Source organism: Nestor notabilis, unplaced genomic scaffold, assembly GCF_000696875.1.
Source record: "Nestor notabilis isolate BGI_N333 unplaced genomic scaffold, ASM69687v1 scaffold25514, whole genome shotgun sequence".
Taxonomy (NCBI): Eukaryota; Metazoa; Chordata; class Aves; order Psittaciformes; family Psittacidae; genus Nestor; species Nestor notabilis.
The window spans coordinates 985-28544 of record NW_009924660.1 but is presented as its reverse complement, the minus strand read 5'-3'; the positions used below and the strand labels follow the sequence as shown (position 1 = coordinate 28544).

Here is a 27560-nt window from a genome sequence, read left to right as displayed (position 1 = left end):
CCTGGTTTCTCTACGAATTGTCTTGTTTTCCTAGCCTGATGTAGCAGGGTCCTAACAAAACAAACAAAGTACACGCACAAGAAATCATGTATATATCCTGGTTTGGTGCCTCTGAAGAGTTTCCATGGACTCTCCTCCCTGAGGTGGATGTATTCAGAGAAGGAAGCTGAGGCATGGCTGAAAGGCCTTGCAGCAAACAAGCATCAGGACTTGGAGGGCTCTGAACATCTTGTCACTCCTCTTATTCTAGCTGCTCAGATGCTGTTCAGAAGTTTTGCCTGTTCTTCCCTCTCCCTGTGAATGTGTAAATCCTCCTGCCCTAATACGCTCAATGCAGTCCATTCTGCAGAGACACGCCAGCCACTTCAGTAGTGCTCTGCAGCCAGAACAGTAGGTTTTTCACACAGTGCTGTATATGGCTATTTTCATCCCTTTCTTCTGCATCTTGTACCAAGATTGTATGAGTTCACTGGCTGATAAATCAGTTTATTTTCTGTTCTGCTTGTTTTTCTGAGCTTCCAGAACAGGTAATTCCATTTTTCTCTCAAAATTCCTCACTCCAAAAAATAATAATTTGCTTGTAGAGTTACCCCAGTCTCTTTTGCGATGGACAAATGTAGTGTTGGGACTGGACGGGCAGAAGGGCGAACACTTCTTCAGAGATGACTGTCATCTTTCAATCTACCACCTCTAGTTGCTTGCAGCCTTAGCAAGTCACACTGAGTCAAAGCTGGCATTTTACCACTTATTGTTGTAAGCAGCAAACCAGGGACTAGAGTTCCATATTTAGTATCTTGGGGGAATGTGGTGCTTTTTGAGTTCATATTAGGTAGGACTTCCTTTGCAGCTCTGTGCTGGAAGTTCATTTTAAGTGCAGACTTGAATTCTACCAGATTGGGTGGTGTGGGCACCCCAGTTGTCAGAGAAAGCTTTCTCCCAGCCAGTGCTATGTAGAAACCTGCTGTCAACCTTACAGAACTCCCAGGACTTGTTGACACTGTCTGAACAAATGATACCTTGTGGGTCGGGGAAACATGATTAAATGTTGTCATACTCCTGAACTTTGTTAGCAAGTATGATGTGTTATGACCTCTTTTCCACCATCATTAGAACAAGTTACGATAACTTCATGTTCTTTGCTTTCGTTGCCTGTCAGGGGAATTTTGTGAGCTCAGTTATTCCTGGATCAGCCTGGCTTCCGGGCTTTCTCTGACTTGCTGAAGAATGTGCTTGGTTTCATGTGGAAGTCTGAAGAACAGAACAAGCACTGCCATAAGGCCTCTGCTTCCCAGAACCTTTTGATTTCCTTTGTGACACTTAAATCCCAGCTGAGATGAACTCAAGGTGGGAGTGGTTGGTCAGGGAAGTAAACTCTTTTAAGTCTGTCTCCCCTTTCCGCTAATTCTAAAGTAAATAAGGCAAAGAGCAGATGTTACAGGATTTCAGTGCTGAATCTGTCAGAGGGCATGGAACTAATCTTTCCTTGGAGAATGCAAAGGAGGGAAGCCAAAACTACTTACATGGAAGGAAAAGTCATGATATTGGGCAACTTTGTTCTCTTTTCCAGCTTGCTTTGTCAGTGTGATGTTGAGTTGCATCAATGCAGTGGTTCTAGGAAGTACAATATATTGTAAGTAAATCCTCTTCCTCGCCCCTAGGGTTTGAGAATACAGACTTATTTTCTAGCTTTGTCAAACCAGCATCAAACTCATGACAGCTATGCTCTGTGTGTGGGTTTTATCACTTCTAACAGTGTTGGCAAACTCCTTCATCCCTGAAATAAAATCTCTAGATAAAACCAGTAAACTGCCAAATACTGGTCTGGCCATGGTAGCTTAAGTCTGTCCTGTGAGCTTTCTTTAAGTGTGAATGTCTTGCTCCACAGACTGCTAATGATAAGGAGCAGTTCTGATGTTTTGTGACAATTCATCTGTCAGGGAAGACAGCAACAAACCAGCCTCAGCTGTAGCAAATTACTCACAAGAAGCCTCATTCATTTGTTTCCAAGTGACTTGAAATTGGGTCTCATCTAATTCCAGTTTTGCTGTGCCAGCACTTACCATGATTTTTCTGATGCTCTGTTGAAAAGCAGAACAAAGCAGTTGAAGCTGATAATGCTGCTTCTGGTTTCCTTTCAGGTGAATCATGATTCCAGTCACTGAGCTGCGCTACTTTGCTGACACCCAGCCCGCGTACCGCATCCTGAAGCCATGGTGGGATGTCTTCACCGACTACATCTCCATAGTGATGCTGATGATTGCAGTGTTTGGAGGGACACTTCAGGTCACCCAGGACAAAATGATTTGCCTGCCCTGTAAATGGATTACCAAAGACTCTTGCAATGACTCAGTCAGAGGTTGGACAGCTGCCACCCCGGAGCGTACCTACTATAACTCTAATCTTGTTCCCTCTACTGATATAGGGCCTACGGGGATACGATACGATTTGGACCGGCACCAGTATAACTATGTGGATGCGGTGTGTTATGAGAACCGTCTTCACTGGTTTGCCAAGTATTTTCCTTATCTGGTGCTGCTACATACTCTCATCTTCCTGGCATGTAGCAACTTCTGGTTCAAATTCCCAAGGACCAGCTCCAAGCTGGAGCATTTCGTGTCTATTTTGCTTAAGTGTTTTGACTCTCCATGGACAACAAGGGCGTTATCTGAGACAGTGGTGGAAGAGAGTGATACCAAGCCAGCATTTGGGAAAATGAATGGCTCAATGGACAAGAAATCCTCCACAGTCAGTGAGGATGTGGAAGCCACTGTCCCCATGCTGCAGAGAACAAAGTCTCGAATTGAGCAAGGGATTGTGGACCGGTCTGAAACTGGTGTCTTGGACAAGAAGGAGGGTGAACAGGCCAAAGCACTCTTTGAGAAAGTGAAGAAGTTCCGCACGCACGTTGAAGAGGGAGATATAGTTTATCGCCTGTACATGAGACAGACCATCATCAAAGTGATCAAGTTCATTCTGATCATCTGCTATACTGTTTACTATGTCAACAACATAACCTTTGATGTTGACTGTAAAGTGGACATTGAGAGCTTGACTGGCTACAGGATGTACCGCTGTGCTCATCCTTTAGCCACTCTTTTCAAGATTTTGGCCTCTTTCTACATCAGTCTGGTGATATTCTATGGCTTGATCTGCATGTACACACTGTGGTGGATGTTGAGGCGATCACTCAAGAAATACTCCTTTGAGTCCATCCGGGAGGAGAGCAGTTACAGTGACATCCCTGATGTGAAAAATGACTTTGCTTTTATGCTCCATCTGATCGATCAGTATGACCCCCTCTACTCCAAGCGCTTCGCTGTCTTTCTGTCGGAGGTGAGTGAGAACAAGCTGCGGCAGCTGAACCTCAACAATGAGTGGACTTTGGAGAAGCTGCGCCAGAGGATCACCAAGAACTCCCAGGATAAGCTGGAACTGCATCTTTTCATGTTGAGTGGCATCCCTGACACGGTTTTTGACCTCATTGAGTTAGAGGTCTTGAAGCTGGAGCTTATCCCCGATGTCACTATTCCCCCAAGCATTGCTCAGCTCACCAGCCTTAAGGAACTGTGGCTCTACCACACAGCTGCCAAAATTGAGGCTCCAGCTCTTGCCTTCTTAAGGGAGAATTTGAAGTCTCTCCACATCAAGTTCACAGACATTAAGGAGATTCCTCTTTGGATTTATAGCCTGAAGACACTAGAGGAGCTTCACTTGACAGGGAATTTGAGTGCTGAAAACAACCGGTACATTGTGATAGATGGCTTGAGGGAACTGAAGAGGCTGAAGGTGTTGAGGTTGAAGAGTAACCTCACCAAGCTGCCACAGGTGGTGACAGATGTTGGTGTGCATCTTCAGAAGCTTTCCATCAACAATGAGGGCACCAAGCTTATTGTTCTCAACAGCCTTAAGAAAATGGTCAATTTGACAGAGCTTGAGCTAATCCGTTGTGACTTGGAACGCATTCCTCACTCTATCTTTAGCCTCCACAATCTGCAGGAGATAGACCTGAAGGACAATAACCTAAAGACCATTGAGGAGATCATCAGCTTCCAGCACTTACATCGTCTCACTTGCCTTAAGTTGTGGTACAACCACATTGCCTACATCCCCATGCAGATAGGCAACCTCACCAACTTAGAACGCCTCTACCTGAACCGTAACAAGATAGAGAAGATCCCCACCCAGCTCTTCTATTGCCGGAAACTTCGCTATTTGGATCTCAGCCACAACAACTTGACTTTTATACCACCAGATGTTGGACTTCTTCAAAACCTGCAGAATCTGGCTGTGACAGCCAACAGGGTAAGTGTTACCTGTGTGTTTAAATATGCTACAATGGTGTGTGAAATCCTCCTGGCTCTGCTGTTCTATTTAAATTCTCAAGCTTTTGTTTCTCTGAGGGGTTTATCTAAGGCAAGACATTGCAAATAACTCCAGGGTCTTTGAGCAGCCCTTGTTCTCTAGCATTTCTTCTAAGTGTCTTTTGGAGGCTGTTTAGAAATCCTGGCTGTCAGTTGTTCCTCTGCAGTTGGAAGCAGGTAGTCTCGAGATTGACGCCAGTTCTGGATTTAAAACAGAGGTCTGAGAAACTGTAGTCTTGATCTAGAAATATGCAGTTGACGTACTTCAGTCATGTACATACACTGTGGCAGCAGCCATCTAGGGCAGTCTGTGTGCAGCTTAATGTGACTTTGGAGAGAGCAAAGCAATCTTCTGCAGTGTCCTTATTCAAGGCAGAGTGAGCTAAACCGGGTTTATCAAGATGTGAGTGTGTGAACTGTGGCAATTCCTTGATTTTTCAGGGGGGAGAAAATACGATGGCACCTTGCTATGCCTCAGCATGATGGCTGTGGATTTTCTTGTGTAATCCCAGATAGGTTAAGTCTAAGCCTTAGCTGATTAAGTCTGTCTAAGCACAGGGCAGATAGGGGATGACCAAGTGTTCTGTGCTGCCTGATTACCACAAGTTGTTTCTTGGCTTGTGTTGGAGGGTGTTTATTTGCTTAAAGCAAACTGTACCCATGTTTTTTCCTAAATCCTTGTTCCTGTGTTTGTGGATTAAGGAGACTTCATTTACCATGTGTATCACAAAGATCAGTCCGTGACTGCACAGATGTACTGAGCTGACTGGCTTGCTGAAGCTTTCATTCATTCTGTCTGCAAATTCCTGGGAGGCTCTTTTTCTCTTGGAGTTTATTACCACCTGGAGTTGCAAAAGGCTGTAACATAACTACAAATTACAGACAGATCTAATTAGTGGCTTTTGGGTTCTTCTGGGAACATGCAGTAGAATTGTCCTGGAGCACTCCTGGTTTTCACTGCTATGTATCAAGATCCTCACTGGTGTTGGCAAGGTATATTAATAACTGAACATTGTCAAATTGCCTTGTGAGAGGCAGGCAGAGCAGCTGCAGTATGATTTGGCTATTCACAGGGGAAATGCTCTCAAATCAAGGATTTAATTGCTAATGGAGTTCAGTGTTACACAGGGTTACTAAAACTCCAGTCAGCATTCTGAAGTTAGTGTCTGGAAGTTCAGTTCAGTGTTCTACCCCTGAAGAGTAGCGGCAGACAAGCAGCACCCCTTTGGCTATCCCAGTTTATTAGCTGCTTACCTGGTTTTCCCAGCACTGATAGACTGGATGACTGTGTCTCTGTTTGTATGGGTGCCTGAAGCTCTGGTAAACTTCCTGGTCTGCACACATCATTTCCTATTAAATTAAAACCCAAAATACTTTCTTGGGACAAGTGGGGCTGATATGGACAGTTTGAGGATGGTGTTAACCAAACATGAGGGACTCTTAAAGATTCTTAAGATACTCTTCAGAACTCAGGTAATTCCGCACCATTTATCTTCTGGCAACCTTCATTGCAGAGCTTCCTGCGGGTTAATCTGCAGTGTATCCTCTGCAGTTTTGGGGTGGAGCATCTCTTGGATGAAAGGAGTTAGAGGCAGCTCCATTTTCTGCAGCATAGTGTGGCACCACCCATTTCCCTCCGAAAAAAAAATGCTAATGCAACAGGAAGGCTGCAGCAGCCTCCTCTCCAGTCTGTTCTGAAGCAAAAGGTGGGGAGGACCCAGGTAAACAGTTAAGTTTCTTGCAGCCTCTGCAGGTGCCACAGTTGCCCTGGGGCTCTAACAGCCTGGTTGCTTACAGTGAACAGTGACAGCAAGAAACACAAGCACTGGTAGGACTGGCATTTCCAATGTCCTTTCCTTGCTCAGCATTCTTAGCAAATAGACACTTCTGGAGCTGGCTGGTACTGGTGTACCATTCTGGGAAGCAGGCTGTATTATAGCACATTGCTTCCTTCCTAAACCAATACTTGTCCCTCAAATAACACCATTATTTTCAAGAGTCTGTGATCATTTGATTGCATGTTGCTGTTTGCAAAACACTCGACAGTAACAATGACTGAAGTGTCTTTCATTGGTCTGGTTTCATTTTGGCTTTTCCTTGGACTCCGTCTCATTCAGAACTCATTACAGTCTAATTTAGCCATGAATGATATCATGCATAACTTAAGTTTTTAGAAAGGATATGGTTCCATTTAAAGGCAAATGACAGCCTCCAAATTGAGAGTTGGAATTAAGGGGAGAATACTGAATTGCTACATATAGTTTCTAGCCTGGTGTTGGTTAAACCTAAGCCATGTCATTTTCCTAGAAATTCTTTGGGAGGACTGGGCTATTAAAATAAGCTTTACTAAATTAGTGACTCATGGATACATGAAGGAGGTGGTGCCTTCATGGGCTTTTGTTGCATTTTGTCATTGTCAAAACCCCCTGTGCTTTGGAGCTTAGAAAGTCATTGTGACATTTCAAAGCCCTGCAGAAATGATGGAAGAATAGTCCCAGTTCTCAGGGCCTGGAGATTGTACCCATGTAGCCTTCGTTCTTATTACAGCCAAGCTAAGAGTCTGGACTAAATCCAGTCTTTATGGTGTTCAGTATGATACCAGTGTACAATGGCTGCTTAAAGCAAAGGAGCTATGGTCTAATGATGATATAAAGGGTTTGGGATGGAGAGAGCATGTAACAGTATAAGTCAACTGTCAGCAGGTTTCTGGTTGTCTAGTTCTGTCCTTGGTGATGTCTTCTGTTTTAGCCACCATCATTGCTGATCTCTAATGCAGTGTCTGGAAGAGGAATCCATACAGCCGTGGTGGAATGGCTTTTACTATGGGAACAGTCTGTGTGGTTGAAAGCAGGAGCTCACTTGAAGGAGAAGTATATGATCAAAACCATGTGCTCTGTAAACCTTAAGTGTTACATGGGCTTTTAGGTCTCTCATGGGCACCTCTGTTTGCTGGTGACTTTGCCTATGACTGATTGATTTGATTTATTTTTTCCAGATTGAGAGTCTCCCACCGGAGCTGTTCCAGTGCAGGAAGCTGAGAACATTGAACCTGGGAAACAATGTGTTGCAGTCACTTCCATCCCGGGTTGGAGAGCTCACAAACCTCTCACAGATAGAACTACGAGGGAACCGCTTGGAGTGCCTGCCTGTGGAGCTGGGGGAATGTCCTCTGCTGAAACGCAGTGGGCTTGTGGTAGAGGAGGACTTGTTCAACACACTGCCCTTGGAAGTCAAAGAGCGGCTGTGGAGGGCAGACAAAGAGCAAGCTTGAAGCCCTGAAAAAAGGGAAAAGCCTCTGACCAGCTAGAAGGAAACAAAAGGCCATTCCAGTCCCCTTTTCCCCAGATCCTTCCCTTTCTCCCCTCTGATCACTACCAGACTAGCCAAGGAGTCCCTGAATAAACATGACTCTGAGGCTGCTTCTTGCCTCAGATGCGGGATGGGGGAAGCTTGGGATCAGGATGAGGATCAAAACAGATTAGTTGGCCTCTGAGCAAGGGCCAGTGGGAGCAGGAGGTGTTGCTGTTCTTCTGGACAGGAAGTGGGATGAGGTGGATAGTGCTGCTGAGAAGAAATGACCTTTGAATGGAGGAGAAAATGAAATGTGGGGATTGCTGCATTGCTCCAAATAGGGCTTATACATGTCAGGGACTGAGAATGTCCAGTGTCCTGTAAGCAAAGACCAAGAGACTAGGAAACCTCTTGAGCCTCCATCTCTGTGACACTTGGTACTGTCTCCCTCTGACTCAGAGATTCAGTGAGTGAGGCCCTACAGTGGGGTGGGATGGGATACAAACAGCTCACTTTATCTTGATGCTGGCATTAGGATTTGGGGGATAAGTTTATCTCGGACATGAGCTTGAATGCAGGATTTTATTTTATTTTATTTTTTACTAATTCTTTCCCCTTTGCACTCCCCACCTTCTCCTCTGCCTCTGGAGAAGGAACCAAACCCCCCCTCCAAATCTGCTCATTTAAGATTGCACTATTTTAACACTTCCAAGTCACTTGTGCTGATGAGTGGATCACATAGCATCATTCTCCAGCTGATGTGCTGGAGGCACTAACTGACATAATTCCAGAGCTTTAGCCTGTTCTGAAATGGATGGTTATAGTGCAAGTGGGAGAAGATCTGAATAAAAAGCAGTTGGACTGTCTGATCTGTTCTCCCCGAAGCATTGAGTTGCTTCAGGACCTGGCTTTTAAAGTTTTTAAGCTACTTTTAAATTCCTGGTATTTTGTCACATATCAAATATGAACATACAACTGGCCGGTGTGTTGGGGTCTCTCCTGGGGTTGGTGGTGTTAGTAAAGAGGAATACCCAGGTTTCCTCTGCACTTCTTACTCCCCCCCTTCCTCCCCTTAAGTTGTTAGAGGCTTTGCCAGTGTTTTTCATGAATGCAGTCTACAGATCTGCTTGGTTGTGCTTTACTGTTGTCTTCCTCACTTCAGCAGCTGTCAGGTCCTCTGACATCTCTTGACCTACATAAGAGGCTAATGCTGATTGAACGTGGTGCTGGAAAAGAAACCTGCCCTTCTTTTTCTTCCACTTTTCATTCCCTCAAGTGTTAAGGAGCGGTATGAGAATCCTCTGTGGACTGAGCTCTTCTAGATCCCTGGGACAGAGCAGTCTTTATTGAAACAAGTCTGACCTGTTTGGTATTGTCTGACCCAAGCTTCTGCACTGGCAGAGGTAGATAACTTGTAATAGCTACTGATAATCATGTCCTTAAGGTGGAGTGGTTAAGGTGTGCCTACAATACACCCTAAGTCTGCTCTTTTCCATCAGAAGGAAGAAGGAGGCTCATGGACCTGCAGGTCCTGGTTGCAATACTCTGCATCAGACCAACAGGTTGGCTCCAAGGTAGAGTGCTGCAAGCTGAGGCATGAGAAGCCTGGAGGCCTCCTGTGTGTACAAAAGGGGGGAAACTGCAGCCATCTCCAGAGTGGTTTCTGGACAAGATGCCAACAAATGCCCTGGCTTGGCAAATTGTAGTGATCCCTTGGATGTTGGGGTAATAAGGCACGCTGTGGATTTCTTCATCAGATGTAAGATATGAAATATATATATACACAAAACATGCTGAAACCATGAACAATGTTAACTGGGCTCTGGATTTGTTGATGTTCAGATGCTTAAATAAAGCTGTGTTAAAATCCAGAAGATCTGTTTATAAACCTGCTTTTAAGAAAGATGTAAATTCTGCCTCCCTTAGTCCATTCATTATGAGAAGTTTAAACAGTCCAGCGAATAATATAATTGAATCTCTGGGTGGCAGGGTACTGTAAAAGCTCTTCTTGTTTCTAACAGGGTTAATGTCTTGAAATTGCGTGAGAGATGGGGCCACTGCTGAAAGGATGGGGAAGTATTGATGCTGATGCTTATTGGATTATACCTGTTCTATTTGCATGAGCGTTTTGGATCAACAGGTCAGAAATTGCTAGGTGGGCTTAATGCTTCTGAAGTAAACCAGGAATGGCTTCAGGTTTAACTACAGTAATACTGTTTTCCAGTCGGTTCCTTCTGGTGGGTGTTGGGGCTGTTTGGAGGGTGAAGGAAATGTCTTCCCTCTCCCTTCTCCTCCCTTTCTCTGTGCCAAAAAATAGGGTTGGAGAGTAATGGCTACTGAATAGAGGCTTGAACTCTCCTTTGAATTCTAGTCTACTGGCTAACTGGTTTACAACATGTGTTTTTACATTAGGCAGGACTGAAAGAGCAAAGCACTTCACAGGATTTTCACCTAACTTACAGGAGGAGGCAGATTCTTCTGTATGCCTAGATAATAGATGAGTGCTTTGACTCTTGATTCCAGGTATGGTCTTAGTTATACAAACTAACCTTTACACAGCTAGGTTAGAGGTTTCTATAAGCAGCTCCTGAAAGCCAGCTGCAGTGCTTTTAGAAGCTTGCAAGCCTCCTGAAGTGCCATGTGTGTCCATAGGACAAGTGGACAAGAGGCTATTCTGCTAGAAGTGGGAGACTGTCTCTTAACTTCTGATCCAATAACAGAGCTATACTGCTGCTGCTTGCTGTGTAGAGACTGCCCTATACCTGAGGTCTGTAAAGCAATTGCAAGACAGGCCAGTCTTGAGCATGCATGAAAACACTAGCTTTTTGCTCCTCTTACAGTATTCCAAGCTCAGTCTTTTCAGTCATGGCTGCTAAAGCTCGAGATAGCTTCCTGTGTGGCAAAATTGGGATGAGCAGGCTGATAACTTCTTGTATTGGATGGCACACAAATCCATTGCCACTCTGCAAGACAGCAATACGTATTATTTACTCCTCATATGTTCTTCTTGGTCTTCCCTCGAATAGATACAGATTCCAGCGTATCAGTCTCATACAGTGAGATGGAAGAAGCTTTAAAACTTCAAGGATAGGGTCTAAACTGTGAGGTCCTGGATGTGTTTACTGCTCAGGACTGCTGCAAAACTCAACCCACAGCAGAGTGAGTCACCCACTTCCCATACATCTGGATTGTTCAGTCTTTGAGGGATGAGCTTACATCAACGATCTTTTCTCACTTGCAAGTATCCTATCAGTGTATATTATATTTTCCTTTAAGTTTCTATTAAACTAAAGTTTAGGGCTTTTATTTCTGACACTGATCTGTGTGTTGAGAAAATGTTCCGACCTAAGCAGACAATCAATGGTCTGGTCAGTGTCTTGTTCTTCTGACAGGCTTTTCAAAGCACTATAGTAATAGCAAACCACATTATTTATTAGCTGCTAAACCAGACAACAACTTGAATTAAAACCAACTGTTTCCTTAATAGCACTTCTGAGCTGAATGAGTTTTTGGAGCCCCTGTAGATCACGAGCATGCTCATCCCATATTAGGACCAAAGGTTAGTAAAATGGAATTCTATTCTTCCTGTTAAATACCCCAAAAAGTAATATATTGCAACTAATTATTTTGAACCAGCTGAAAGGCAAAGAATACCAAACCTTGGAAATGTGTTAAATATTGCTGCATCTCTGAAACTATGCACTGGAATGTTAGCTGGAGTTGTGCTATGTTTAAACTTGTTTTCTGCTTTTATTATGTCCCCCCCAGTTAACTCAGCAACTGGAATTCATTTTCTCTGCCAGTCTGAATGGTTACAGGTATCTTTCATGATGTGGTTTCTTTGGTATTAATTGTCACTTCCTGGTAATTTCCTACCTCATTTTTTATTTTTAATACCATATATACATCATTAGCTCACTTCATTTTCAAGTTTTTGGTGTTCATTACCATAAATAGTATTACGTGGCTTTCTGTTGCTGAACCACACTGAGGTCCTCTGATTTTTTTTACCCCACTCTAACAAATGATTCGAGGAATTCTGAGAACAATAACACATCCTTTACAGAGGATGAGGTGTATGGAAAGAAGTTGCAACCATTATTGATTCAACAGCTGCGACATTGTTTCCTTTCCTTACCTTTTTGTCTGCTTTGGAAAGGGACTCACATGGTTTGAGTTCTTTGGATGGTTAAAATATTAGTTGTCCTTCAGAGGAGGAGTAACTTTTCTTGCTCATTAATAGCTGTGCCTTCTCTAGAGAGACATCAATGTAACCTGTCCACAGAGGCATTTAGTCCTTCAAGTGTGTTTGGACTAGTCTCTGCCTGAAGCCAGCTCGTCCCTCTGATTCTTTTTCTTTCAACCATGGAGAGATTTCTTAACTTTTGGCCTGACATCTCCCTAACAAACAACATTGTCATTCCATAAACAGTAGAGTCATCTACTCTGAAATGTTACCTAAGGTAAGGCTGTGTGAAGGGTAACTAGTACAACCACTGCTTAAAGTTCACTTCTTTTTTTCTCATTGCATTTTAGAAGGAAATTTCCCCCCCACTGTTTGGCCTCACAGTGGATCCTGTAGTTTCACTACGTATGTGCCAAAACAGTTTTCTGTCCTACCTGCATTCTTATAGAGCATGAAGCAGAGCTGGGTCTGCACAAGAGTATTGACTCAGACCTTCCTCCCTCTGTCCCTCCAGCTGCAGTGGTAGGTTAATGCTGAACTGCTCCAGCAGCATGAAATCCTCCAGGTATCTCTGCTCTGAAATCCCATTTCAAAAGTAGCTGTACTTGAATTGCTGGACCCCTGGTAGCAAAGGTGAATTCACACAAAGAAAGGCTTAACTTAGGATTTCTGGACTTGCCCTTCCCTTCTTCCCTCTCAGTCTCCTTTAAAGGAATTTTATTGAACAATGGGGAGATTTTTCTAGAGGAGACTTAATGAGAAGGGGGCTAATGAGCCTGAGTCATCTTTTATAGCTGACAAATGTGTCCATTTAAGACGCTACTCATGGCTTAAACATTGTTCACTCCCATTTTGTAATGCATGAGCAGGGTTGTGGTTTGGCATCAGAGACCGGCAACTTGATGTAACATTTCAGAATCATGACATTCACTTTGTGTGTGGGATTGTTTGGGCAGCTGATCAACAGCACCTCCACCTTAAGCACTGAAGGCTGCTATTGTGTTCTCTGAAAGACTTGTAAGACTGGACACTTTAACAGAATAAAAGTTTTACTTTTTAATTTGCATTTTCCTTTTATGTCTGCTTTCTTTTTAAGTTTTCTGTATTCAAAAGCATTTGGCCTTTCAGGATTTTGCCTTTCAGAAGACATGTTAATAATTCCAGCTATTGTGTAGGATAGTAATAATAATTCCAGATATTGTGTAGGGTTTTTTTACTCATCGCATGAGTCCTTGTGGATTAAAGTGTTCCTTTATGAATAAGCAAAATGTAGATGTACAGCGAGAGGTCCTGCTCAGTGACAAGCCTGGACTGCCTAACGTATTTCACCATCACCTTAACAAATGGCTAAACCGGTTCATGTTACCTAATGTAAGACTGTTGTGAGCATTGTCTGCACAGTCCTATAGGTCAGTTGGGTTTTCAAAATGCATATCGTGCTCTCCTTCCCTAGGAAAGGGACAGGGACTGAAGTCGAGGGAGAAGAGTGCTTGTTGCCATAGAAATTGTCTTGAGCCAACTAGTGGTAACAAATTATTGAAGCGTGTTTCCCAGCTGTCTGCCTACCCCCATGCACTACTTCAACTGAAAATGTTGGCAGAGAGTGTCTTTCCTGATTGAACATGTCCATGATGTGGTACAGAGAATCAGCCTCTAACTTTCAAAGGCAGTTTTGAGTTTCTGTGCAGCTCATTTATTGTATGGAAAGGTATTTCTCTTGTGTTTTGCCTTCCCTTGCTTCCTTTGTCTGAGACTACTTGACCACAGTGATATTGGCCCCACTTGAGGGACAGAAAATGTGAGCAGGGTGTGATATGGGTGGAGGGTGGTAGTTTCTGATGCTGCTTATTGACATGGATGAGTTGTAATGAAATGTTTATCAGAACTGAACCAAGGAAGGAAAGGACAAAATGCCCCTTGTCATCTAAGGCTCACTTGGGCTGCAGCTCCTTTTAGCAAAGGATTTCCCACCTCTTTGGATAGCTGAGCAAAAGGAAAGAATGAAAGGTACCCTCAAAGAAAACCATTTTTTGCAGGACTTTAATACAGTGATAGGGAAGGAGCACAAGGGTGAGGAACTGATCTGTTCTTGCAAGAAGACTTTTAACCCTGGTAATTCCTAATTTTCTATGTAGCTTACTGAAAAGCATAGAGTAAAGGTGCAGTAGGGGCAGCTGGAACTATATTTGGGTTTATTCTGGTAAAGTCCTATTCACTATAAGCTTTTTACCTTGCTGACTTTTTTAAGTAACTGTCTTGGTTTTACCTGTTGATGACAGTGAGAATTCTCTTGATGGAAAATTACTGCATTTCTGAGGCTTTTGATAACTTGCAGGAGAGGGCTACCAATTCAGCGAAACAAAAGTATTCCAGTATCTGTGCAATTTGAAATACTAATATACTGTTTAATACAATTTGAATACAAATTATGGTTCCTGTGCTCCTTGTTTCTCATTTAGTGTTCTGTCCCTTGTTGCCAATCGTATCAAAGCCTTCAGGAGAAGTGACAAGAGGCTTAGCTGAAACTTTTCCTCACCTAATAACCCTGGCAGCTCCAACAGCAGCAGTTTCAGTGAGAGTGCTGATCTGCCTGAACTGGCAAGCTGGCTTGGCTCCAAGTGGTGTCAATAGGAACTCTTATTAAGGAGTAAATGAAGGTAATCGTGCCAGTCAAAAGGGCGTTTGAAACACTTGTGCTTTGTCTGCTGCAGGGTTGTCCATGTTCCACATGTCACTGACTCCAGTACCTTTCATACAGACACGGGATGGGCTTTTGGCAGCCTCAAATGGAGTTTGCTAGAAGTGCAGTTTTCTTGTGGAGCTGGCAGGAGAAGACGTTTAAACAGTCTGCAAAAGAGCTCTCAGAGGGGAAGGAAAAGGGGCCATTTCCTAGTTTTGTCTGAGTCTTTTCTACTTTCCTTATTTAAACTTACTGGAAGAGAAGGTATTTACAAAGGTGACATCCTTCTCTTTGACTTTTTTTGGGCATTATGTGGCAGGAGTGGTTTTCCTTTTGCTGAAAATGTAATTCTAAGCCTCAAAATAGGAACATGTCTGGAGTGGTGTGAAGATCTGGAGGACTCCTAGGGACAAACACTGATGAATGCTCCTGTAACTGAGATGGGTTGCCTGTCCTGGTGTATGCAGTCAGTTATCTTCTGGTACTTGCATTGCGATCTGCTGTTTGTGTTGCTCAAAACAATCTATAGAACAGGAAAGCTGTGGTTTATTGTCACACATGTGATGAGCTAAATCAGCTTCTGAAGTCATTGTGTTTGTGTAAGGTGGGGAGTGGAGAAGATGACGTGTTAAATTGCTGGAAAAAAGATGCCTGGGCATGAGGAGTACATGACATTATGAATGACAAAGGCAACACAGAGGGACTGAGGAGTGGCACGGGAGTGTGTGTAGAAGGCATGTGTCTCCAGGGTTGCTACATCCCAGTGAGGGGTGAGGTGGGTCCCCACAAGACTGACTTACAAGCAGTAGCCATAGCAAGGTGGTTTTCCACTGGTTATGTGTCTTTCTTAAAAAACATTTTGGTTCCATCAGTTGCTGGGAGTCTGTTAACAGGAAGGAGGAACCCCTTGATTATTTTTTTGGGTATTGCTGATTGGAGGCTGTTTGTTTCCTTTCCATGTTTGTAGTGATTTAATTCCAGTGATTAAAGTCTCTGGCAAAATGTAGCTTTTTAAACTACCCAATTCGTATCCTCTCGTGTGCAGAGAAAATCCTGGAAATGAGCTGTACATGCTCAAAACCAGAGGTTTTCCAGTGAAAACACTGAATTCCCCTTTTATGGATTAGGTGGTGAAGGAAAAATACTTGAACAGGATAGGGAGGGATTTTCATCTGGAGTTGATACCCTCACAGAATAGAGGACTTTATTTTTAAAAGCAGCATCTCTAAGATGGATTTCAGTTGCTAGCAAATGTATTTGGAAGTAAACACCTTCCTATGTGCATTTTGCACTCCCATTTTGCTGGGTTTTCTTTTGGCTAGGTAAGTGATGCCTAAATCTGCCCCCATGATGTTATTTCATTGTGGAGTGCTGCTGAGGGCATGTTGTTGGAGTTTCCTGTAAAAGCCAAGGATACTTTTCTCTGGAGAGAAAAGCCTTCCCCAGGGGTTCGTGTGCCATGGGCAGGATGTGTTGGTGGGGAGCGCCACCGCTGGGCTGGCATCTGTTCTTCACTCTTCTGCTTTTTAAACCTACTTTCTGCATTTTCTGTATCTGTGAACTCTGTGATCACACTCTGTGTGAACTGTGGCTTTGGGTTTACTGATTTACATGAGCATTTGGAGCTGCAGGAGAGTGAACTGAGCAAGTGAAGGTGTAAATCGCCAGAGTGGCTGTGAATGAAGATAGCAGAGATATTCTCTGTGAGCTCTGCCAAACCCTCTTTAGCTTTAATACCTTTTAGGCTGACGTTTGTCATCTCTTGGCTTGCTGGAATCCCTCTCAGTTGAGCGTGCTGAAGCGCAGGCAGGACTCGCTGACTGAGCAGAAGAGGACTCTATAAGAAGCCTGAAATGCCACTTTAAATTTGTTTAAAACCTTTTAACTCTTTTCATCCCACTCGAATCTTATTTTACCTCCTTTGTGTTATTTTACCACTGTGTTTACCGTTGTAACTGCTCTAGTTTTTAAACAATGATCCCCCTTTGGAGCTAAGAAGTGAATCAAGTTTGTGATTACATCTGAGCAAACTATTTATCTGCACTTTATGTCAGCACCAAGACCCAAAGCAAAACTCTGCAGCCTCAAACATCCCCACCAGGAACAAATGGCTGGAGATGGGGACAGGATTCCTCGAGAGGCAGCTCCGTTGGCTGCGCAACAGCCTGGCTGCCCAGTGCTTGCTTTTATCACATGCTGGGACAAGGATCACGTGAAGAGGCGGGGAGTCAGCCCTGCGGACCTGGTGGTGGTGTGGTGTTGCTGGTGGGATCGTGGGAGCCTCTGCCCCTGATGGCATTTGTAACCCAACATCAGATCCAAAAGGTAAGGAATTGCCCCCTGGGGAATGACCATGGGTGTAGTGCAGGCAGGTGGCAATACTTGTAAGATATGGTCACTACTAGTTAACCTGTAATCAGGTCTAGCAAAGATCTGCTTTACAAACACTCTATAATTTCTTCCCAGCTTCTTGTATTATGTTCATTTTAAGTGTGTGAAGACCCTGTCATGGATACAAACTCTTCCAGAGGGCAGCTTGTCCCACAGAGCTCTTGGAGGAATTTCTCTTGTGCCCTTCTGTCTCTACGGCTCAGCTCTCGGCCGTGAACTCGAAATCTGCCTGTCAAAGGATAATCTCCAGGGTATTCTATATAAAGAAGCAGTAGTGCCAACACAGTTCACTTCATTTTGTAAGGCACTGTGTAGTCAACCATGAGAAATTACCCAGGGATTATTCCCTTAGAAAAAATAACTCTTTCCAGCTTGTAAAGGAATCTCTCTCTTATTTGGCATACAGGTGTGAGTGCTCTGTTCGTGTTAGCAGGCATTGTAATTTAATTGTAATTTAATAGTTGCTGGCTGCACATCTTATCTTAAACCACAAAGGCTCTAGTGATGGTACCTTCTCTGCTTTATGGACTGAGGGGCTGAGATAACTTGTTCTTAACTGTATAGAATCTGAGCCTGGTGATGAACTATCTTTTTTACAATAGAAATCCCTCCTGAAACTAAAACTTAAAAGCATGTTGTGCAGCTGCAGAGCTGAAGTTGGGATACTTTTCACACTGAGCTGAGGCACAGCAAAGGGCCAGAACCATTTCCTCTTGCTCTGTGCTGCTTCTCCAGAGTACTTTGGAGGAGAGCAGTCACCCCGTCTCTTCCAGTTCCACGAGGATGGCTTCCTTGTCCTGGAGCATTTTTTCACCACAGAGGAGTGTGACAGCATGAGGAACCAGATTCAGAGAATCATAGCAGAGATGGAAGTGCCACCGCACTGCCGCACCGAGTTCTCCACCAAGGAAAAGGAGCAGCTCCAGGCACAGGTACAGGGCAGTCCCCATTGGAGCACTGGAAAAAAAGAAGGGAAAAGGCAAACAGCACCTCAGGATTCACTCCGGGGGAACAGGACTCTTTCTTCTAACTGAATGTGACACTGTGAGAGGCATTTGCTCTCCAGATTTCTATTTGGTGGTGATCTTGCGGATGGCAAAGGACGATGTGTGTGGCTGTGCTGTGCTTCAAGCCCCCACAATAACTGCCCCTGGTAGCCACATGCAGCTCTCACAGATCACTTTGTACTTGTTTTGCAGGCAGAAAATAGGTTCTTTTGCAGGCAGAAAATAGGTTCTTTTCCAGGAAGCCAGCTAAAGAAAAACAAGGATAGCCTCAATGTAAGAGGTTCTTGTAAAGTCCAAATCAATGCCAAGAGATTTAGCATTGTGGTAAGCCTTTTTATGAGTGATTCTATTGACTGTGCTTTGTTTATGCTACATCTTGATGGGATAAAGATGCAGGTGAGTATCAATGCTTTGATTGAAGGCTTGTTTATGTTTTTATGGGACTACCATCTTTACTGGGCTCTTATTGCTGGCAGGGTAGCTCGGATTATTTCCTAACCAGTGGAGACAAGATTAGATTCTTCTTTGAGAAAGGTGTTTTGGATGAGAGAGGTAAGCCCTGGCCTGTTAGCCACAGGGAGGGGACAGGAGAAGGTGGAGTGAGGGGTTGGGGCCAGTTTCCAGTTCTAGGGACGATTCCTGCTTTGCAAACAATGTTAAATTCTTGTTTTGTTTCATAGGTAACTTTCTAATTCCAAAGGAGAAATCTGTCAGCAAGATTGGCCACGGTATGTTTAAAGGATGGGGTTTTGAGAGGGACAGACAAGAGGGATGTGGTTTTCAGACATGAGGCTTTCTTCAGACTTACTATAAATAACCTTGGCCATCTGAGTTAAAACCTTTCTGAGCAGGGAAGCGACCTCTTCCATCTTCTGTTGCTTCTTTGTGCCTCTGGGGAACAACTGCATCAAACATCACAAACCTCAGCCCCTCCTGCCATTGTGGCCATGTAGCTTCTGTCTTTGCAACTCTGTGTTTCTGCATTAAATTCTCCAGTGTGATTTCTGCACATCAGTCTGCTTTTCCGCACATCACTCCATCACTGTGTCTGTAACTCCCTGTGTTGCCCCTCGCTCTCTGCTGTCAAAAGACTTAAAAATACCCTGGTGTGATCCTTTTCGGGAAAACTCTTTTAGGAGGTTTTTCAGCTGTGCATAGCTCAGGGTCACTGACACGTGAAAGTCTGGACTTCAGCCCTTGTCTCTTTTATGTAAGACATTGCTCTAAAAGATTTACTATCTAAGACTGTCACATTCAGTACAGATCAAACTGTCTTCTGTGTCCTGTGCAGCGGTGGGTTGTCAACGCTGAAGCTGTCCTCCCTCCTTTGGTGTCACCAGAACCTTTTCTTTACCTTTACTGGTTTCAGTTTAACCTGTTTCCTCCCTCCCTACTACTGGACTTGCATTCTGATCCCATTTTGTTCTTAAATAATGCATGGAAAATTAGAGCAGAATTCACTGCATCTCCAAATGCATGAACTTTGGTCAGATTAAGTGTGACTAAACATGGAAACTCAGTACTGAGAGTTCTTGGTTCTTTGGTTTTCTCAGAAAAACACTCTCCCCCTTCCAGACCCCTGCCATTCACTTAGACTCCAGCTTTTCCCCAGGGGAGGCGAGAACAACTGTCTGGTGCTTGCTGACTCAGCAACTTAACCGTTGAAAAGCCTTCTGTAGACTTACTTTCTGTAATGACTGCATTTGGTTGAGTCTGGCTTCATCCCTTGCTCAGGAGCAGCCTCTGCTGGACTCTGTCGTCTGTCCTTGTAGTAAATATAATCGGGATGAGATGAAGGCACGATCTCAAGTCTTTGCTTTATGGTTTTGGCAGAGCTGGGCTGTAGCAAGCATCTGTATGCAAACAGCTCTGACCTGCAGGCTGCAAGGGCTAAAGGGCACCAAAGCTAAGCCTCAGCTCTTTTTTATAGTAATGAGTTTCTTTGGTAGGTTTAAAGAACTGAGTTTTTTAAAGGGTGAATTCACCTGTGTGCCTCAGGGTCATGTGTAGTAGTTGTTGTGTTAGAATTTGCTGTAATATATTGCTTAATCACATAACATCCGGTTTTTATTCACTGTTATATCCTATTTTTACATGGCTGCCATTTGTGGCCAGTGAGTGATTATATTTTTGGTCTTTAAAGAAGATTGTAGATATCTACAAGTGTCATATCACCTTAGGTGTGATAAGCCATGTATAACAACTCTTGGGAGGAATGAAAGTTGCTGGCTGCACTTCATCTCACTTGGCTGTCAGCCCTGCAGCTCATCAACTGTGAGCTGCCAAGTCCCTTCAGTTAATGAAATGCTCAGTCTGAGCCTTTTCTTTCCCCTTAGCTTTACATGCTTATGATCCTGTCTTCAAGCAAGTCACCCACTCCTCCAAGGTGCAGGTGAGCTGTTACTGTTTCCTAGAATGGTCTGGAGGGGGAAATAAATTATGGAGCAATTAATCTTAGTATTCTAGAGTCCCAAGGATAGTAATTTTGTCTGTGAAAGGAAATGTAAATATCTTCAAAGAAGAAGGTTTATAGTGTGCAGGAAATGGCAATCATAAATCTTGGGAAGTTTTCTTGCAGGAACTGGGAAGAAAACTAGGCCTTGAGAGACCGGTAGTTGTGCAAAGCATGTATATCTTCAAGGTACAGTAATTCAGGTTGTCTTATCACTCAAGAAGTAAGACCCTGTTAGGTGGGAAGCTGTGAAACTCTTCACACACCACCTTTCTTTCCTTGCAGCAACCTGGCATTGGTGGTGAAGGTAAGATTCGTATTGTCTCTATATCACACTGCAGATAATGCTCCCTTAGGAAAGGAGTATTACCAGTATTGCTCAGAATCAGGCTTAAGCCTGTGAGTTTCTGCTCCAAACATTCTTACAATGATTAAAAAGCATCCATGTTTTCAAAAAGTGTTTATCCATCATATGCAACTTGAACAAAGAGCTAGTTTTACATCTGCAGCAGGCTGAAAGGTGGTATTTTTGTGTCAGATTTAATGTGTATGATGGGTGGGTGGGCAGGGTAGGTCAAGAAGTCAAGGAGCTGCAAGCCTGCTGGCACTGAATTCCTCAGGCATTAAAGGACTCTGATGCCTGTCTCTTGTTGCAGTGACACCACACCAGGATGCCACCTTCCTGCACACAGAGCCCCTGGGCAGAATCCTGGGGTTCTGGATTGCCCTGGAGGATGCCACACAGGAGAACGGCTGCTTGTGGTTCATCCCTGGCTCTCACACCAGTAAGAGTTGTGGTGTTTGGTGCGTGCTGTGAAACACATGCCATCTTCTTGCTAAAGGGTGGAGGGTGGCACAGACTCTGTTACGTTCTCTGCATTGCACAGTGCCTCAGAAGCACATTATGTCCTTGTTTGTTGAAAGAACAATATTTACTACAAAGATCTCCTCCTATGCTGTTGTCAGATCTACAGCCACATTTTTCAGCAGGTTATTAACTGCTTCACTTTGCTCTTGGCCACTAGTCCATCAGATGAGTCTTATATAAGTATTTTTAATTAAATAAAAGGTGTTACACATAACTGACGCTATGTTTAGTTTTAAATTGATATCTGGCCTAGAAACAAAGAATCCAGGGCACTGGGAAAGGAAGGACAGTCATCCTGATAATTTATTTAATCCAGAATCTATTAAGGTGAGGCTGATTAAAACTGCTCCTGTATCCTTTCTTTTCACTTCAGTATTATTTCAGAAGCTTCCCCTGCAAGACTCAGAGTCTTCCCTGCCAGGCCACTGAGATTTAAGACTTTAATGTAAAGAAAGTCTTAAACTAATGGGTCCTTTCTTCTTGTAGTGAAACAGGCCCACAGTTTTGACTGTAGCCTTGGTTCATCAAGTCTGATCTGGGAAAAAAGGAGTAAAAATCCTCTTACACACACAGAACTGTCAAATATTGGTCTGAATTTCAGTGAACAAGGAAAGCCTTCAAGTCTACGCAAGGATCACTGGACACCATCCAAGCCATTGGAGAACAGTCAGTGTCCTAGCGGAACACACACAAAACCAGACAGCACAGACTCATGCGCTGGCGGTTGTGACTGGTGATTGTTGCTCTGTGTGTGAAACCACTATTGGATTACGAGCACAGTTTTCTGTTTGTCGCTGCCTCTAGGGCACACTAATGAGCTTTAAACTGTTCCTCACCTCAGCATCTACTCAGTGAGTGTAATCATAGTGCTCTTAATCTTAAGGTACTCATCTCTCGTAAATTTTGGAGTCAGCTGTGCTCTGATTGCAATTTATGCTCTTACGGAAAGGAGAAATGGACCAAAGGTTGGCTTTGCTTAAGTGTATAACTATTTATGTTCTTACAGGGCTGTGTTGCAATGCACAGAAAGAGCCAGAAAGGCAAAAAGACAGTTGTTTTATCAGTTTCTTCCACAGCTGGAAAATCCTGAATCTTTGCTTAATGAAAAACCCACTCAAATTACTAAGGAAAGATTGAATATACTATAATAATGTTCCCAACGTTACCAAATCACAGCTATTGCTCCTTGCTGTGCAGAATATAGCTAGCTATTTAATTTTTATGTATGTTTGCTTTATTGTGTGGATTTGCAGGAGGAATTACCCGGAGAATGGTCCGTGCAGCTTCAGGTAGCTCAACATGTGTAGAGTTTGTAGGGTCAGACCCGGTCTACGATGACAATCAGTTCATACCTCTGCCTATAAGTAAAGGTACAAACAACCCCCAAATATGTCTGCTTTACAACTCAAGACATAAGGGAGCTAAAAATGTATTTTAACACTTGCAACTTCCCTTATATGTTAAAGTTAGCACTCACAATGTGAAAAAGAGCAGTACAGATGTTTCTTTCAAACAGGAGGACTCGTTCTCATCCACGGTGAAGTCGTCCATAAGAGCGAACTGAACAGCTCAGAGTCTTCTCGCCACGCATTCACCTTCCATGTGATGGAAGCCAAAGACACCAGCTGGAGCAGAGAGAACTGGTAAGGTCATCAGCTGAACAAGCAGCGGAGGGAACTAGAGCTTTCTCAGTTCAATAGCCAGGATAAACTTATTGGCGGTCTTGCGTTTCCCACAGTTTCTGTTGGCAGTAATCTCAGCATTGATTTCACACCACAGAACTGGAACAGCCTCTGAAGCTTTGTTTTTACCTCTTCCTTACTTCCCAGGCTCCAGCCGACTCCCGAACTGCCTTTTCCATCGCTCTACACTTGAAGTTAGTGATTGGCTTCTGGAGACAACAGCTGATGAATGTTCCTTTCTCATCATTCGTTCCCTTTAAATACATCTTCCACTAGGTCAGCTCTTAAGATTAATTTATCCTCTAATCAGCACGAGGACCCATGACATAGCCAAATACACCTGCATTAGACGGAAGCTTCTACTGCAGCATGAGCCCTACTAGTATGAGAATAGTCACCCAGTCTTTTTGGTAAAGAAACCTCTTCAGTACTGAGAACAGACCATTAAAGACCACTGCACTTTGACTGGGACCAGTTAAGAAGTATTTCTTCTTGCAGATACTCTGTATTCCCTTCTGTTAAGGTCAAGAGCTTGTCTAGTCCAATTCTTGGCTGTGTCAGTCCCAGCAATGCAGGTGAATGTGTCATGTGAAGATGGACAACTTTTACCCTTAGGTCTTTGTCCTATTGTTTGAATAACAGTGATTAAAAATAATCCTATTGTGGGCAAAATGAAAGAGGAAGTCTACTTTTATAATCAATCTTCTAAGTATTTCTAGTAAACTGTAGCTGAGTGTTTGATCTCTGGGTAGGTTGATTAAAAATATTACAGTTCTTAAAGAATCATGTTGATATTATTTGTTATTAACCAAAACCAACTCTGAAGAATCTTTTGACATCCTCAGGAAAAGCATTATGGAATCTCAAGAGCCCATGGAGGGGTTAAATTGGGCAATGCTGCCTCTCAGCTCTTTGAGTCCTGGCTTGTTGCAGAGACAAACCCAGTATCAGATTCCAGGATGCATTTTGATGGTCCAGAGAACTAGTTTCATTCCATCCCAGCCTTATTCTCACTCCTAAGACACAGTCTCAGGGCTAGGACTGCAGGAAAATACTATGTAAGGTATCTTGGACCCCCACAGAGTTGTTCCTGAAAGTGAATAAAAGAAGTGTCAGAAGCTAACTTCATCCTACAAACAAGAATCCTGGAATGCAAATCTCCTGCTTGGACAATACTTAGGGGAAGGGAGGGCATGTGCTCATGTGTTCTGTTCTATTGGATGCTTGGTGAACTGGTGAGAAGATTGTCAATACAGAAGTGTTTAATACATAAAAATGAGGTGGGGTTTTTGGCCACAAAATGGTAGTTTCAGTTTTAATTAAATGGCTTTACTCAATTTGTTCATAGAAGCATTTTGGTAAATGACTTGATGAAACATCTAGCTGAAAAAATGTGAAAAGTAGAAAACTTCAATAGCATTAGAAAAGTTTATTGACTTTAACAGACTTTCTGCTTTTGTGAGTAACGTGTGATTAGTTTTATCTGTGAGTGTGCTTAATTCTTCTCCCCCTATTGAATATTATTCCAAATTAGTTGAGAGATTAAAATCTTGGTAAAGCGTTCTTCTTGTTGCATAAAGCTTCAGGGCTAAAATGACAACCCCCTTGTTAGTACTTTTTGCAATAAACAATCTTTTACATTCTCAAGCCTTCCCACCCACCCTGGATAAACTCAGCTATTACAGCTACTGAGTTTGAAGTTGTGTTTGTGCATTGCACTGCATTAGTGTGGTTCTTGTTGATGGTGACTGGACACATTTGGACAGTTGTGCTCACTCTGTGTGGCCACCCTCATTATAACACACGCTTTAGATCATGCTTAGACAGGAGCAAGGAGTTCACATACTCAGTAACACAAGACAGCAGGGCTCAGTACAGCAAAACAAGTTTTGATTCTGATACAGTACAGAGGTGGTAGCACCTGAGAGGTTTGCTTATTTCTTATAGTTTTTGTTTCTCTAATTGACTTACCTCTTCTTCCTCTACTTCCTTTGCCTCTGAGCATTCAGAAGAAACCTAAATTGGATTATTAAACACAGATGCTGTTTTTGTCAGTCATACTTGAGTTCCAGTGAGAACATAAAGCAGCTTGTGCTGTTTTAAAGGCAAAAAACCAAGATCAAGCCTTTATTTAAAATAGGTCCTTTTTCATTTCTGTTTTTAATAATTTCATCTGCTGTACCAAAAGCAGTGTTCAGATCAGCTTTGAGCTCTCATTACAGTGCATGTTTTATTACCACTTTTCTTTAGAAAGGGAGAAACCTCTGTTCCTGGAAGCACTTCTATGCCATAAACATTATCTGGAGGTAGAGAGGCAACAGCAGATTATCGATTTGGGTAGTGTAAGCTTCCAAAAGAGAAACTAAGCTCACAGATGCCAAAATCCAGGCATAGCTGGAGTTCAGATTCACGTTACTGTCAAAGATCAGAATAAGAGCCACAGCAATTATCTGAGCAAAAATAGCTGTCATTGTCCCTTCAAAAGTCTTCTTTGTTCCTGGCCATTTGATTTCCCCCATTGTACTGCCAAAAACAGAGGCAATAGTGTCTCCTACCCCTACTGCCAGCACCCCAGAGTAGGGGACCAGTGCTCCTGCCCCAGACAAGGTACCTTTAGGAGTACAAGCTCTGGGAAACAACCATACTGGGAGGGACATGCCAAGGAGGAGATAAATATGAGTCAAGATGAGAGGTCCGCTATCTCTTTCATCCAAGAAGAGAGACAGCAGATGCCTAAGGGTTTGGCCAAATGGTTTGATCCTGAAATACCGAATATACTCTAAGAAGATAAACACTGCCAGACACAGAACTGCAGCAACGTAGAGAAGCTGGCGGTCATAAATGAGTCCAGGAACATAAGTAGCTACAACAATGAAATGGAAATACTTCCTGGTTATAGTCGAGGCCTGGTGTTTTTTAGATTCAGATGATCTCTTAGCATTCTGGTAGAAAACTATGCCACATGCTGAAGCAGCCAAAAAGGTCCAGTATACAAGAAGGTAAACTCTTGTTTGTGTCTGCAACAGAAACTGGAGTAGCCAGAACAAAGGGTTCCTCTGGATCAGTCGGTACAGCCAAGGCATGATGACCCCTAAGCCTAGCACTGCTGTCATCATGTGGAAAAACATGGAGGAGATCCATGTACCTGAATCCATGAAAATGAAGAGCACACTGAAAAAAAGCCCAAGAAGAACAATTCCAACAACTGCTACCAGAAGGAAAAAGTCTATGGGATCACCTCTGCCCTCGACTACATTCAGTGAGCGTTTAATGAGCTGATTGAGAACAAAACTTATACCTCCAAGAACTAGCAATGCTTCTCCAGGAGTAAAACATCGAGGCAACAAGTACAGCAAGATCATACTGAGGTAGACAAAAATGAGCAGCACTTCTAGGACCTCTATCACTTCTGAAACAGTCAAAGAGTGCTTCATGGTATAGATAATTATACTGCCAGCAACACCAGTAAGTATGCAAGTGTTGGTTGGCACAGGTTTTGTGATGCCAACCGCTATTACGGACAGAAAGAGAGCAACCAGCATGCCAGTGGAAGCCACGACTACGCCAAAGCGTTCGAAGTACACAATGCCAGCAGCCTTGCACCTCTCCTTCATCACTATCCCCAGCAAGGGGATGACCATGCTAGCTGGCAGGAGGCCACTGTTTGCTGCTGTACGGAACTGGAATACAGCCCCACCCAGCTGGAGCAGACGGTCCCATTTGAACTGGGCATAAAAAGCCTGGATGGCGAGAGCGACGGCGCACCAGGAATACCGGTCCCACACCACCGCGTGCACAAAGAGAACGATGACGACCACGATCAGGGATTCCACCAGCACTGGCTTCTTTAACATGATTCCAGTGAACGTGGCTCAAGCTGTCCAAATCTTTCTCAGGAGTCCCAATCTGTTCAGTAGTTGTCCATTAGGAAGAATTCCTTTTCGTGTTACTGCACTTCCTATCAACAACAAAAAAGCAAACAATTAAAGCAACTACTAGAAAATCTAAAGCTTTTGCACAGCTGTCTTGTTCTTAATTACTTACTTAAGTTGAGCTTCTGTGTCAATTGTTAATGTCAACACAGAGGTAAACAAAGAAAAATAAAACCAGTGAGGTAATGGCTCAGCCAAAACTGGTATTTGCTCCTGAAAACCAGAGAAGTCAGCCTGCAGTGACAGAAATGCACCACTGAATGCTGGGGTATTCAGATTGGTTTAAATATTTCTCTTGCAGTGTCTTTGAATTGAACTGTGAAGCCATAACCATTCCCAGAAGGCTTGATGGTGAGTGTAAATTTGAAATATAGCTAATTTAAAAGTTTAAAGCTATTTTAGAACCTAATTTTGTATGCACTTCTCATGGTATTTTTACAGAATCTTTCTCCTTTTATGAACTATTTCTCCCTCCACTGCTGTGCAAAAGCCCTACATATCTCTCCTTCTGTTACTGGTGTTACAATTGAACGATTCCACTACTGCAGCAGGTGTTTTATAACGCTGCATAGTATTTATAATGAAGTAGGAAAGAAAACATCACAGTCATTAGAAGAAAAATCATTGTCAAAGGACATACTTTATCTAACTTTGATCCGTCATGGAAGGCTAGAAGTTTACTTAAAGTTCTGGTGTGGGTTTTCACCCAG

The 27560-nt window shown here is 43.3% G+C and overlaps 3 protein-coding genes across 5 annotated transcripts; 2 read left to right on the top strand and 1 right to left on the bottom strand.

Annotated features, from left to right (window-relative positions):
• Positions 1 to 2145: 2145 nt before the first annotated feature.
• LRRC8A (leucine rich repeat containing 8 family, member A) lies at positions 2146 to 7854 on the top strand. Of its 2 annotated transcripts, XM_010012717.1 has the most exons (3): positions 2146 to 2314; positions 2366 to 4302; positions 7357 to 7854. In XM_010012717.1, exons 1-3 carry the CDS (start codon positions 2146 to 2148, stop codon positions 7630 to 7632), a joined length of 2382 nt encoding a protein of 793 aa, XP_010011019.1. In that variant the 3' UTR covers positions 7633 to 7854. The 2 variants fall into 2 exon arrangements, with proteins under 2 accessions (XP_010011019.1, XP_010011018.1); XM_010012716.1 differs by having other exon boundaries at positions 2146 to 4302.
• Positions 7855 to 16810: 8956 nt separating this feature from the next.
• On the top strand, positions 16811 to 23111 carry PHYHD1 (phytanoyl-CoA dioxygenase domain containing 1). 2 transcript variants are annotated; one of them, XM_010012714.1, is made up of 11 exons: positions 16811 to 16843; positions 17683 to 17841; positions 18393 to 18468; positions 18597 to 18644; positions 20253 to 20308; positions 20495 to 20557; positions 20654 to 20675; positions 21025 to 21153; positions 22490 to 22606; positions 22753 to 22879; positions 23066 to 23111. In XM_010012714.1, exons 1-11 carry the CDS (start codon positions 16811 to 16813, stop codon positions 23109 to 23111), a joined length of 876 nt encoding a protein of 291 aa, XP_010011016.1. The 2 variants fall into 2 exon arrangements, with proteins under 2 accessions (XP_010011016.1, XP_010011017.1); XM_010012715.1 differs by lacking the exon at positions 20495 to 20557.
• Positions 23112 to 25042: 1931 nt separating this feature from the next.
• Positions 25043 to 26870, bottom strand: DOLK (dolichol kinase). Its single transcript, XM_010012713.1, has one exon. It carries the CDS (start codon positions 26770 to 26772, stop codon positions 25201 to 25203), a length of 1572 nt encoding a protein of 523 aa, XP_010011015.1. The 5' UTR covers positions 26773 to 26870; the 3' UTR covers positions 25043 to 25200.
• Between the last annotated feature and the right edge of the window lie 690 nt (positions 26871 to 27560).

Excerpts from the sequence above, each read along its gene's own strand:
- PHYHD1 (XM_010012714.1), top strand. The coding sequence starts at position 16,811 with ATGGCATTTGTAACCCAACATCAGATCCAAAAG. Across the intron at positions 20,309-20,494 it reads CCCACTCCTCCAAGGTGCAG|GAACTGGGAAGAAAACTAGG; the intron begins GTGAGCTGTTAC and ends GTTTTCTTGCAG. Across the intron at positions 22,607-22,752 it reads ACCTCTGCCTATAAGTAAAG|GAGGACTCGTTCTCATCCAC; the intron begins GTACAAACAACC and ends TCTTTCAAACAG.
- DOLK (XM_010012713.1), bottom strand. The coding sequence starts at position 26,772 with ATGTTAAAGAAGCCAGTGCTGGTGGAATCCCTGATCGTGGTCGTCATC.
- LRRC8A (XM_010012716.1), top strand. The coding sequence starts at position 2,146 with ATGATTCCAGTCACTGAGCTGCGCTACTTTGCTGACACCCAGCCCGCG. Across the intron at positions 4,303-7,356 it reads TGGCTGTGACAGCCAACAGG|ATTGAGAGTCTCCCACCGGA; the intron begins GTAAGTGTTACC and ends TATTTTTTCCAG.